Source organism: Papaver somniferum, chromosome 9 (assembly GCF_003573695.1).
Source record: "Papaver somniferum cultivar HN1 chromosome 9, ASM357369v1, whole genome shotgun sequence".
Classification (NCBI taxonomy): Eukaryota; Viridiplantae; Streptophyta; class Magnoliopsida; order Ranunculales; family Papaveraceae; genus Papaver; species Papaver somniferum.
The window spans coordinates 82,718,230-82,730,752 of NC_039366.1; the positions used below are offsets into that span (position 1 = coordinate 82,718,230).

Here is a 12,523-nt window from a genome sequence, read left to right on the forward strand (position 1 = left end):
GATATGTATTCATTGTTCTAAATTACTTTATCAACGTATATTAATTTGTGTTGTTTCTCAATTTTGGAAATAATCAAAACTATTATAAGGGTATTTACTTTCTCCCTTAAGCATTGGGCTCAAATGTACCGAAATTTCCCCAAATTTCCCAAAATATAAACAAAAAACAATTACAAACAGAACAGACGAACATAGCTGACTACCAAGTGGTACTCTTGCTACTGTCACATCAATAGGCTTCATTCAAATAGTATAAACACAAAATCATGCTACATATTACCTTCCATATGTATGGTTAGTTAATATATAAGATTTAAACGTGGGACTAAATTTAATTGTTCACTGCTACTATGAAAGTGAAAATGATTTCGAAAAAGAAAATACATTTGAATATTTGTTCGGCACCAGATGACAAACATAAACTCTACATAATTCAGATAAAAATTAACTGACCTCATCGATATATTGAGCATTCTATAACTATTCACATGCGTGCAATATAAACGTAATCCCTCCATAATTGAAATACCGTGGTGGAAAAAAAGAGAAATTGTTTATCAAGGAAAAAACAACCATGTGAAAGTGAAAAAAAATAATTTTCTGAGAATGCACATTAAAAAGTTGTATGGTTGTGTATTGCATATTCTAATTTTCTTATAATATCTTTATTTTTAGATAATAATTGTGATAATTTAAGTTATTCTTAATTACAAAAATACGATTGGCGTATAATATATAATACATACTTACATGCAAAAGTTTACCCTCAACGGACATGACAAAAAGAGCAGCAACTATAGCTTTTACAATAGTGATAGTACTAAGAATGTGGGAAATTTCTGAAACAAAACGATTGAACAAAGAAGAGTATTTCCAGTTCCATGTAACTTTTCATCAAAAAAAACAAACTAAATGACTCACTACTATGTTTTATTAATTTTTTTGGTTTGTTTAAAGATATCTAACCAATAAACAATTAACATGGAAAATATACATGTAGTTATCTCAAACAATCACAAAGAAAATTACAAAGAATAAACTTAAGAAGAAATATAATAGTCATGACAGACTTTGAGGTTTTTATATCCAATGAAATAGGCCATATACCATAATCTAAGATCGCACTATAATAACCAAAGATGTGTGGTAGTGGTTATTGCAGAAAACGTAAATATTTCATTGAGCTCAATTATACATAACTAGAGGATATTATAGTGCACTATATAGGTAATCTCTCATAATTATTCATATAATTTGTTCCTGCTTTGTGTTTGATTTTATTTTTTCTATACTCTTTTAAGTCTGAGTTACTCAATGTTTGATGATTTCCTTGTGCAATATTTTTGGGTTTTCGAAGATAAAAGGAAGTAAAAAATATCATTATGCAACAAAAGAAAATCATGGTCGACACTCATTTTACCTAAATAATATACCAACACAATCGCATGACATAATTGAGATGGAAAAATTTATAAAAATAAATATCAAGCGAGCACTTGATGATATGCTTCCGCTAATGAAGCAAATGCACGGATGAAAGAAGCAAGAGTACATAAAAAAGAAGAAGCATAAGCCCCAAAAGTTTAAAGAATATCAAAATTTGGAAAAAGATCGGAGTAATCTCAATTATGTGTTTAAAGTATAAGTATTATAGAATTTCAAAACGTTACGCCACACACTCATGATTATTTTTTCCAATTTTATTTATATTAGTTTATTGAATGTTGTGCAATTTTAGGATTATAAACTTATTAAAATTCTATACCTGTATACTATTTGGTGTTAACGATGTTATAATTACAAAATTCGAGAATCCACATTTCATAAGCCAAAAATAAACCCGTGCGTAGCACGGGTGATAAATTAGTGGGCCTAGGACCAAACAAGAAATTTTCCTTTCAATAAGCAGCCTTTTGGCACAAAAAAAAAAAAAGAAAAAAAAAAAGACTAGTCAGTTATCCCGTCACTGGACTCGTAACTCGTTGGGTTGAGGTTCTGAGTTAACTCGTCCTAGTTGGGGTATCTGGAACTGGAAACCAAAAACCTAATTTGTTTGTGCACCTATTAATCACTTCACTACCCCCATCTTCTTTCTCTCTCGGTACCTCTAGTCACTTCTTATGTGAAAATGGCGATTTCAAAGGGAAAGAAGAAAGTAAAAGAGACTCAAGATATGGAAGCTATCAAGTCTGATGTAGCTTCTTTTGCTTCTTCTATTGGTCTTGCTTCCTCTGCTACTGCTTCAAACCCAAGTTCAGGTTTTGACGACTCTGATTTCCGCAAAACTGGAACCATAAAAAATCCTCAAAATCCAGATAGCAACAAGAAGAAGAAGATACAAAACCCTAAATCTTCCAATGAAGAAACTAAGAAACCTCAGAAAGAAAATTTTGAGAAAGGGAAAAAACAACTAAACCCTAAGAAAGGGTTTAGTGAAGAAAATAAGAAACCTCAGAATGGAAAGTTTGAGAAGAAGAAATATGAAAATAATAATAAGAATGATCGAATAGTTAAAGAGAAAGTTACTCCTGTTTCAATTGATAATAGTAAACCACTTAATAATAAGTGGAAAAATCTTCCCAAGCTTCCTTGTATTAGGGCAACATCTTTACGTGTTTGGTATGAGGATGCAGCAGAACTGGAATCTAAAATTATCGGTAATGAAGCGAAGAAGATTGAAGCGAAAAATGAAGTGGAATGGAAGAATTTGGTTGCCAAGAAGAGGGAGGTTGGAGAGAGGTTGATGGCACAATTTACTGAGGATTTTGAAACTTCCAAAGGAAATAGTGGAGATATAAAGATGCTTTTGGCCACACAGCGATCGGGAACTGCAGTAGATAAGGTCTCTGCGTTTTCAGTTTTGGTGGGGGAAAATCCAATTGCGAATATCAGGTCACTTGATGCACTTCTGGGTGAGTTTCGCTTTTAAATTCTGTTAGTTAGGTTGTATATTGTTTAGTTGAGCATTTTGGACTTCATAACTGAAGATTATTATCATGTTTAAACTTAAGTGTATAAGTTGATTGGAACTGTCTCTAGGACCTGACTGTCCATCCGGAATATGAGAGGGTACTGAATGCCTTTCTTCAGTAGCATTTTGAATACGTGTTTACAGTACTGTGCATGTGGCAACAGATGTATCTATTCTCTACTGAATTCGGATTACATCCAAGTGTTTTTCTTTTTAATATCTATTTTCATTAGGGTTGAATTGCAATCGATTCGTGCTGAAGTTGATTTTAATCTGGGTGTTTCAAGAGTAGGGTAAGGTGTGTTCTCCGTTGCACTGCCATCTCTCAGAGAGAATTAAGCAGGCAATGCAGCACACACCAGCACATAGGAAGGTCAAATTAGCATCATTTTTTTCTCCCACTTTTCATGTAACTCCCCATCTGCTGATTCATTAAGACTGTCAGACGTTGATCAGTGTAGTACTTATAATATATCCCTGAAGCTGTTTGGTTCTCGGTTGTTGATTGAATTTTGTCCTGACAGCAATGGTAACGTCAAAGGTTGGAAAACGCCATGCATTGACTGGTTTTGAAGCGTTGAAGGAACTGTTTTTGTCGAGGTTAGTGCTCATTTTTCATTTTTAAAGTGAAATAATTTGTTCTTTTCCTTTTCTGTTTTGCTATTCTTTTCCCGTCCTTCACAAATGTGTTATTTGACTGCTCTCTTTGTTTCTTCTCAGTCTACTACCAGATCGGAAACTGAAAATCCTCCCTCAACATCCATTGAACCATCTTACAGAAACAAAAGATGGTTACTCTCTTCTGCTCTTCTGGTATTGGGAAGAATGTTTAAAGCAGAGGTATGTTTTAGTCTGTGTTGTTACTGAATTCATCATGCTCAACGCCCTAAACCCTGATTAGAATCTTAAGGGTTTAGGGACTTCTCATATTTCTTGATAAAATCTAGGACTCATTAACGTGGGGTTGGGTGTCAAATGTCAGTGTACTCCTTTTACTGTCTACCTACTGCCTTCCATTTTTAATCTTTCACTTATGCTAATGTTTGCTTTGCAGGTATGAGCGGTTTGTCTTCGCACTCGAGGAAGCATCACGAGACATGTTACCTGTTCTTAAAGAAAAGGCGTTGAAGGTAAACACTCATTATTTTTCTCTGGAAGCAAACAGCTTTCATATTGTTCATTTTTGATCTGATTGCTTTCTGCCAAAATTAGCTTTGAACTAAAAAACTTATCTAATCAGCAGCATAATAAGCCCTAGGAAATATTTGAATGACTTAACTGTGATATGCGTGGGTAAGACTATGGAAAGTGGTATCTTCGGACGGTTGTTAAACTACTTTATTTTATTTGTTATATTGAGCTTTAAGTTCTTTGCTTTGGTGTTTCCTAGATTATCACTTCTTATTACCTCCTCGACTTTGCAATTTTTCTTAGTTTATTATAAAATTTGTGTTAATGTTGAAACTGTCAAGTCGAATGAAGTATACATGATCCACAACCATAACACATTTTCTATAGAAAATTAAATCTTACCAAGTAATATTCTCTTGCAGACGATTTATGCACTACTGAGGAGTAAATCAGAGCAAGAGCGGAGATTACTCTCTGGGCTAGTTAACAAAGTAAGTCGGCGAACCAGATAGCTCTGTAGCATGTTGTCTATGAGCTTATTATTCGGAAATGCATAAGATGTACTTGTCTTTGTTCAGCAATATTTACCTGCTTTCTTAAAATGCTAGTTATCACTACCGTGTTTGTTAGCTTAGAACTTCTGGCTAGGATGGATGTATTTTTGAAAACGGTTATTGTAATGTTGGATTCTGATTTTTCTTCTCTGCAGCTGGGAGATCCTGAAAATAAGGGTGCATCAAATGCTGATTATCACTTGTCAAACCTTCTAACCGAGCATCCTAACATGACGGTAACTGCGTGGTGTTAATAGCGATATATTTTTTTTAATCCTCGTTAACCTAATAAAATATTGTCTACATTAATTTTTTGTCACTATCTTGACGGGAACAAATTGCCAAGCATTTACACATGTATTTCTAATTACCATTTTTTGCTCTTGAAAATAGTCGCAGTAACGTGATCCTTCCTTCGTATCTCACAAATTATGGAAATACCTATATTGGTCAATCTCTTTGGTATATCTTCCATATTGTTGTGTCTGAACTCAGAAGTATGTTCCCTAATTGTTGTTCTGCAGGCAGTAGTGATTGATGAGGTTGATTCCTTTCTCTTTCGCCCTCATTTGGGACCACGATCGAAGTACCATGCTGTAAGTACTTCATTTCTAACATGTCTACTTCAAGTTTCTTTGCACTTACCATCTGCTTCAGAGTTCAGAATGAATTAGACGTCTTTCCTTGCGGTTGGCATTTTCTATCGAATCCTCTGGTTTGTTTTAGTTAGCTGAATGGAACATAACTAGCTGTTTTAGTTGGCATTTTCTATCGAATCCTCTGGTTTGTTTTAGTTAGCTGAATGGTGCTCTACTCTTTTTTAGCTTGCCAAGGAATCAGTAAAACGACTTTTTGGATCTGACCTGAAGTTGTATGAACCGTGCCTGTTGTGATTCGCTTTATAACGTTAAGTCAGTTTTGGTCAACATTAAAACGGTCAAAACATTGGTCGACTACTTTAGTCAAATTGGTGGTTCAACGATTCACGATTAATGGAAGCTCGTTGCTGTAGACCTGTATATCTTAAAGCTTTTATGAAGCAAAAGAGATAACAGATTAATATAGTCATACAGTTTTTACAAAGAAAGGGAGTTCTCAAAAGGACTGACTGGGTATCAGTGTCGTCTGTCGAGTATACTTTGGCGCGACAACTGTAAAAACTAGGAAACTAGGACACAAAATACACAATATATGTAAGTACTTGAACATAGATATTAAGATAGAGAAACTCAAAGGGGTATTATGATCTGTATCTTCATCTGCTCCAGCTTTGCGTTTCCTACTCATTCCGCTCCTTCAGTTTGGAGCGCAAAACTCAAGACTTGAATAAGAAAGAAACAAACGGAGATCGGTGGGAGAAAGGGTTTGTATTTCGGTGTTGTATAAATATCTTAGAACTCTGCTAAAAGTAAAGCTTCGTGAAAAAATATCTCAACTTTACTAAAACAGGTGTGTAACTGCCTTAGCATGTCATGCCAGTGAAAAAATTCTGGTCAAGTAGTATTTGATTTTTTAATTTGTTAAATATAATTTTTTTTTAGGATAACCATGCAGTGTTGTTCCATATTGATTTAATTCCGCGTGTCGTTGCTACACATAACTTAAATAGTGAAATTAACATTTGCAGTATCCTTGGGAACCTTCATCCTTTGAGCCATGTGTTATTTTTTTGCTATTGGGTTTGCATTACACAGTATTGGCTAGTAACGTTGTTGACGCAACTAAATGCATTTGCTTCTTGTGTTACACTGCTTGGAATTTGCACATACAGTAGCATTATCACCCAGTTTGGAGTACTGAATTGATCTCAATCACTTCGGTTGCAAGTTGTCACTAATTCCGTATTATGTAGTTTTCTCAAAATCCTGAATGACATAAATCGTTCAACCTGTTGCTGAATGATCAAACTATTTCAATATGCAGGTGAACTTTTTGTGCCAAATACGTCTCACTCACAAAGGAGATGGGGCTAAAGTGGCAAAGCGTTTGGTGGATGTGTACTTTGCACTGTTTAAGGTATCATGTATATCTCAACTCCAAGTGTATGCAGTTGTGCACCACAAGCTCAATGTTCTATGGTTATTTCGTGTAGTCGAGCTTACAGCCGTAGATTAATTTTCTCTAATTTGTGAGATTGTTTGCTGCTAAGTATGATTAATGATTGTCATTCTGTGTTAATTAATTTATTTGTCAGTTGGTTAATGTGTTTTCTTGTTGTGATATGCAGTTATTGATTTCGGAAAGCAGTGCTGAGAAAAAGTTGGATAAAGGCAACAAAAAGGAGGATAAGAAAGAGACAGGCTCCTTAAAAAATAATAAAGCGGAAAATCCGTCTGGACCAAATGTTGAAATGGATTCAAGACTTCTTTCAGCTCTTCTCACGGTAAACCATCTATTTCATCTGCTGGTTTAGAACATAAACATCTTAAATGTTTAAACACTGTTTTGTTATCTCATTATTTCTCAAGTCAATGATCCAGCAAGTTTTAGTAAACTTATGAAAAATTAGATTGTAAATAGACTTGTTGGCATGAGCTTATTTTTGTTGTTAATCATCCATTCAGGGAGTCAACAGAGCATTTCCATTTGTTGCAAGCGACGAGGCTGATGATGTTGTTGAGGTTCAAACACCCATGCTTTTCAAACTGGTGAGCCTCATGTTTTATATACGTATAATTGTCTGATTAGAGCGTGTGGATTGAATACAATGTTAAAGAAGCGATAGTGGCGTGTGATGCCTCCTCGCATACAATTGTTACAGTTGAATATGTCTTGTAAAAATAATTGTTTTTGAGTGTTTTTTGTTTTCTTTCCCACATCATTTCTAATAAAAAAAATTCTCTCTCGTCTCTTATGAACAATGTCACAGAGTACAAATGTAATTACCATGTTGTCTTGGATAACCAATGTGCAGCTTTCATTTGTGATGATATTATTGGTAAATGTGTATTCTAGTGGTGGGGGTGAATATGAGAGAGAATGTAAGTGAACAACACCTAGTCATTAACGGATCTGGGCCCCCACTAATGTCCTTATGTAGGATGCCGTTTGTGTTGTATAACCACCCTCCATTGCTGTGTATCTCTTGTTGTCCTGCCGTTAATGTTGAAATTTCATTGTGCAGGTTCACTCCATCAATTTCAATGTAGGAGTTCAAGCTTTATTGCTTCTGGAAAAGATTTCATCCAAAAACCAGATTGTTAGTGATCGGTTCTATCGTGCTTTGTATTCAAAACTTCTGCTCCCGTCTGCAATGAATTCATCGAAGGTATGCAAATCATCTTTTGTTTTCTTAACTACTACTATTATTATTATTACTACTTTTAGTACTGTTGTGAAAACTGTTTAATGAGGATCAAATATTTCTCACTGGGGTCTATAACATAGGCTAGTGTGCATGCTGTCCAATGATCATCATTCCTGGAAAAAGCTCTAGACAGATGACTTTTGGTCCACGGGGATCACCATCTATGTAGATGCATACAAGAGAATGATGTAGTGTTTGTTTGGTTAAGATTCTTCAGGCAGTGACCATCATCTTTGAAAGTACGCCACACTCCAAAGATCAAATGATCTGGTTACTTAGAAGTTGATAGATGCTCTTTCTTAGAGAAGAACTGGAAGAGTGGATAGAACACCCAACTAGACTTGAAGGCTGTATTCTAGATTGTGAATCAGGAGATGCTCACAAGATTGCATGTATGTATATATATGTATATAATGAACGATAGAGTTCGTGTTGAAGGTTCATTAGTGGCTGTTTTGAATCCTGGGCCATGCTTATTTAGATTATGTACCATGAACTTCTAATGAGTTACGTGGATGTGGTGCATAGATTCCTGTTTATTTAATAGTGGTTTAGGTGGCCATCAGGGTTGGCCCATTATACTTATTTGGAATTAGGGTAATGACGAGCTTGATGGACGCAGTTTGGATTTTAGTTTCTTCTGGTTAATGTTAGAATTGTCAAGAATGTTATGTACTCTTAATTTCAGGGAGAAATGTTTATTGGACTCCTACTCAGAGCTATGAAGTCTGATGTAAATCTGAAGAGGGTGTCTGCCTTTTCAAAACGTATCCTGCAGGTTTGTTACTTCCTGATTTTTTTTAAGGCCAGATAGTTTCTGATTCTTATGCGTGTCAGTAGTGGCTTCATCATCTTCCTCACGAATATTTCTGTGTACCTTGATGAGTTTTTCCCCTTTCACTTATTTTCTTCTTCTGGTTCCTTTTGTTGCAACTCTATTGGGTTTTCTTCATTGAATAAGTAATTTTGAGTCTTGGAAAGTATATATATATATATATATTATAACCAAACCTATCTTGGTTCCCCACATTGGAAGGTATCGGACATGGGGATCTATAAGTATTATCTAGTGGTGTTTAGTATCTAGATATAGCACATGCTAGGATCGTACATGTTTGTTGAAGTGAACAAAACAAAATTATTGTCAGCACCATATCTAAACATTATAAAATGATGGAGCATGTACTGAGGCCTATTATCGGACAGTTGACTGAACTCAAGTTACTGAGGTTTGAGCTCTATGCAGAAACGAGGTCTTTTAGTAGGGTTTTTTCTTCAAAGAATTGATCTGTCTATTACTGAAACAGGTGGCACTTCAACAGCCCCCTCAATTTGCCTGTGGATGCCTGTTTCTCCTGTCTGAAGTTCTTAAAGCCAGACCACCACTTTGGTAAGATAATGATTATTTCCCTAATCAGCCACAACTTGTGACTGAGTTTGAAACTCTATATTCGTTGAATACATTAACTTCTGGTTGGGTAAGACATCTTCTTACATTCTGTAGGAATATGGTGCTTCAGAGTGAGTCACTTGATGATGATGATGTTGAACATTTTGAGGATATTGTAGAAGAAACTGAGAATAAATCCGAACCTGCACTTTTGAAGCAACCAGAAAGCGCAGTCACGGTGGTCCCGAATAACAATGATGTGGCCAAAATTGACCCTGATTCTTCTGATTCCGAAGAAGTTGATTTGTCAGGTTCGGACTTTGAATCTGAAGATAATGATTCTGATGGAGATGACATCCTCAAAAGAGGTTCGAACACTGTTGGGCAACTAAAAACAGATGGGAGTTCAGGCGGGACTCAGCCACCTAATGTTAAGTTGTCACTGCCTGGTGGCTATGACCCGCGGCACAGGGAACCATCTTACTGGTACTCACTTTTATACTTTTTATATAGGAACACATTGCTAGAAATACTTCGTAAGAGAATCTTAAACTTCAATAAGGGTTTTGTATTGCATCAGTTTGTGACCTTTGTTGCCCAGGGTCTTTTTGTTTCTTTTTCCTATCCCTCCACATGTGCTCCTATCCTAAAGGTTTCAACTGTGCAACTGGAAAATGTGCTGTATATCTCAGTAACTTGTAGAATTTTAAACACTGTAAACCCTTTTTTGATTCTTTTTAGATTTGAAACTATTGTGTAGGGGTAGCAGTGCTTGATGGCGATATAATAGGAATCACATCTGTGTTGACATTTGACCATATCTTTTTTCCTTGTTCTGTGTGAATCTTCAGCAATGCGGATCGAGCTAGCTGGTGGGAGCTGATGGTACTTGCTTCTCATGCGCACCCATCTGTTGCAACCATGGCCAGGACCCTTCTATCAGGGACCAACATAGTTTACAATGGTAATCCTTTAACGGATTTGGCACTTCCTGCATTTCTGGACAAGTTAATGGAGAAAAAACCTAAGTCAAGCACGTGGCATGGTGGTTCCCAAATCGAACCTGCTAAGAAGGTTGGTTTATTTTATCTATTTCCAATTCCAGTTACAATAGATACTTTGTCTCTCTAGAAACAGCAGATTTTGCTTGTGATTTTAGTTTAGTCTTTTCAAATATCTGCAAAATCCTCCTATTCCATCCATTAAGTGATTCTATTTTCGAGAGGCTTTTGTTTTGAAAGCTGCAAATTCTTAAGCTGCGAATAGTCTACTCACTCCCGCAGTTGTTGAATTTTTTTGGGCCTACTGCATACCAGCTTAAGATTGTTGTTATCTATATTATTCATAATAAATAAGTTGGTGCAGTCTCAACATTGGACCCCACCCGTTTTTTGATGGATTTCTTAGAAGTAAACAGTAATGTAGGGCATGCCCCTGCATCACTTTTGTTATGACCATTGAATGTCTTTCTTTGTCTTTTGTCACCTTCCTATTCATAAAAAACGAGTCTCGGGAAACAATCTTATAAGATTGTTGTAGTGTTACATCCGAGACTAAAAGTCCAATTCTCTCCCTGCTTTTTGTCCCAGTTAGATGTTAGGGCTGATTCATTTGGTTTGGGGTTCCGAGTTCCTTAATTAGATATCACTATATCAGGCGGGAGATTCACGATCTGTTATACGCTTATTGAGGAAATATAGCACATTTTTCCAGTGTTTTAACAATCTTGATCGTCTAGAATTACCCATCCCGCTATTCGTATTCTTGAATTTGAAGAACTCATATTCACCTGTTCGTTTAAAACTCAGTGCAATATATATAACATTGAGTTCTGACTGAGATCCTCTTGTATTTGCAGCTGGGCACAAACAACCTTTTGATTGGGGCTGAAATTTTGTCACTGGATGAAGAAGATGTAGCACCTGAGGATCTAGTTTTCCACAAGTTTTATACAAATAAAATGAATTCCTCTAAGAAACCCAAAAAGAAGAAGAAGAAGGTTGCTGAGGATGAAGCAACAGAGGAGTTACTTGGATTTGACAGGGGTGATGGAAGTGAGGATGACATTGGCGGTGATGATGATGGAGGTGAGGATGAGATTGGTGGTGATGAGAGTGACAATGAGGAGATTGATAACTTGTTGGATTCAGGGGATCTTCCGTTGGATGAAGCTGCAGGTGATTATGATTATGACGATCTGGACCAAGTTGCCGAGGAAGATGATGAAGATCTAATTGGAGGAAGCGGCGATGATGATGCTGAGATGGATATCCTATCAGATGTGGCTGACGAAGATGATGACGATGCTGATCTTCCTGTGAACATTGGTGATTCAGATGATGACATTAATGAAGAAGAGGATGACATGGTTCATAACAAAAGAAAGAGAAACAGAAAGGGTGGCAGAAAGGCTGGGGCATCTCCATTTGCTAGTATAGAAGATTATGATCATCTGTTGAAAGACGAAAATGATCCCTCCAAAGATTCCAGCACGAAAGCGAAAAAGAAATCCAGTTCGCGAAAGAAGAGAAAACTGTCGGATTGAACTTCTCCTCCGTCAAAGGAAAATTTTGTAAGATTATATCATGAAATAGCTTGAATTTTGTGCTCTTCTATCGTGGCTCCTAGAGGATTTAGGCCTAATAGTTTGTCATTTGATTTACTTTTAAGCAGTGAAGGAGTAAGATCTACGGTGTGTCAATGAGTTTATTTTATAGCACTGACATGGTCTTGCTTTTTAACACTATCACTACCTTTGTTTACTCCTGACTCATCTGAGTCGTCTGGATCTGAGTCATCTGGATCTGAGTAAAATCACCTGACTCATCTGGATCTGACTCAATATGTTTGTTTTGAGTCAGATCTGACTCATCTGACTCAAAAAACGTGAGTTAGTGATTTGGTCCCGTGAGTCAGGGGTATTTTGTTACCCGACTCAAATGGGTCCGAGTCAGGGGTTATGTCTGAGTCATAGGTCGAGTCAGATCTGACTCAAAATGCAAAACAAACGGTCTGACTGCTGACTCGGTCCGAGTCAGAGGTTGACTCAGATCCAGACGCCGAGTCAGCTGCAAACAAACAAGATGATTATGTTTGTTTACTCCTGACTCATCTGAGTCATCTGGATCTGAGTAAAATCACCCGACTCATCTGGATCTGACTCAATGTTT

General features: G+C 36.4%; 1 protein-coding gene across 1 annotated transcript; it reads left to right on the plus strand.

Annotated features, from left to right (window-relative positions):
• The first annotated feature begins 2,092 nt into the window (after positions 1 to 2,092).
• Positions 2,093 to 12,076, plus strand: LOC113310120 (uncharacterized protein C4F10.09c-like). The gene is made up of 16 exons (XM_026558700.1): positions 2,093 to 2,912; positions 3,496 to 3,571; positions 3,692 to 3,811; positions 4,026 to 4,101; positions 4,525 to 4,593; positions 4,812 to 4,892; positions 5,181 to 5,252; positions 6,580 to 6,672; positions 6,884 to 7,039; positions 7,221 to 7,304; positions 7,781 to 7,924; positions 8,652 to 8,741; positions 9,271 to 9,353; positions 9,468 to 9,839; positions 10,205 to 10,427; positions 11,212 to 12,076. Exons 1-16 carry the CDS (start codon positions 2,129 to 2,131, stop codon positions 11,896 to 11,898), a joined length of 3,210 nt encoding a protein of 1,069 aa, XP_026414485.1. The 5' UTR covers positions 2,093 to 2,128; the 3' UTR covers positions 11,899 to 12,076.
• Positions 12,077 to 12,523: the final 447 nt, after the last annotated feature.

Excerpts from the sequence above, each read along its gene's own strand:
- LOC113310120 (XM_026558700.1), top strand. The coding sequence starts at position 2,129 with ATGGCGATTTCAAAGGGAAAGAAGAAAGTAAAAGAGACTCAAGATATG. Across the intron at positions 9,840-10,204 it reads CACAGGGAACCATCTTACTG|CAATGCGGATCGAGCTAGCT; the intron begins GTACTCACTTTT and ends GTGAATCTTCAG. Across the intron at positions 10,428-11,211 it reads AAATCGAACCTGCTAAGAAG|CTGGGCACAAACAACCTTTT; the intron begins GTTGGTTTATTT and ends TTGTATTTGCAG.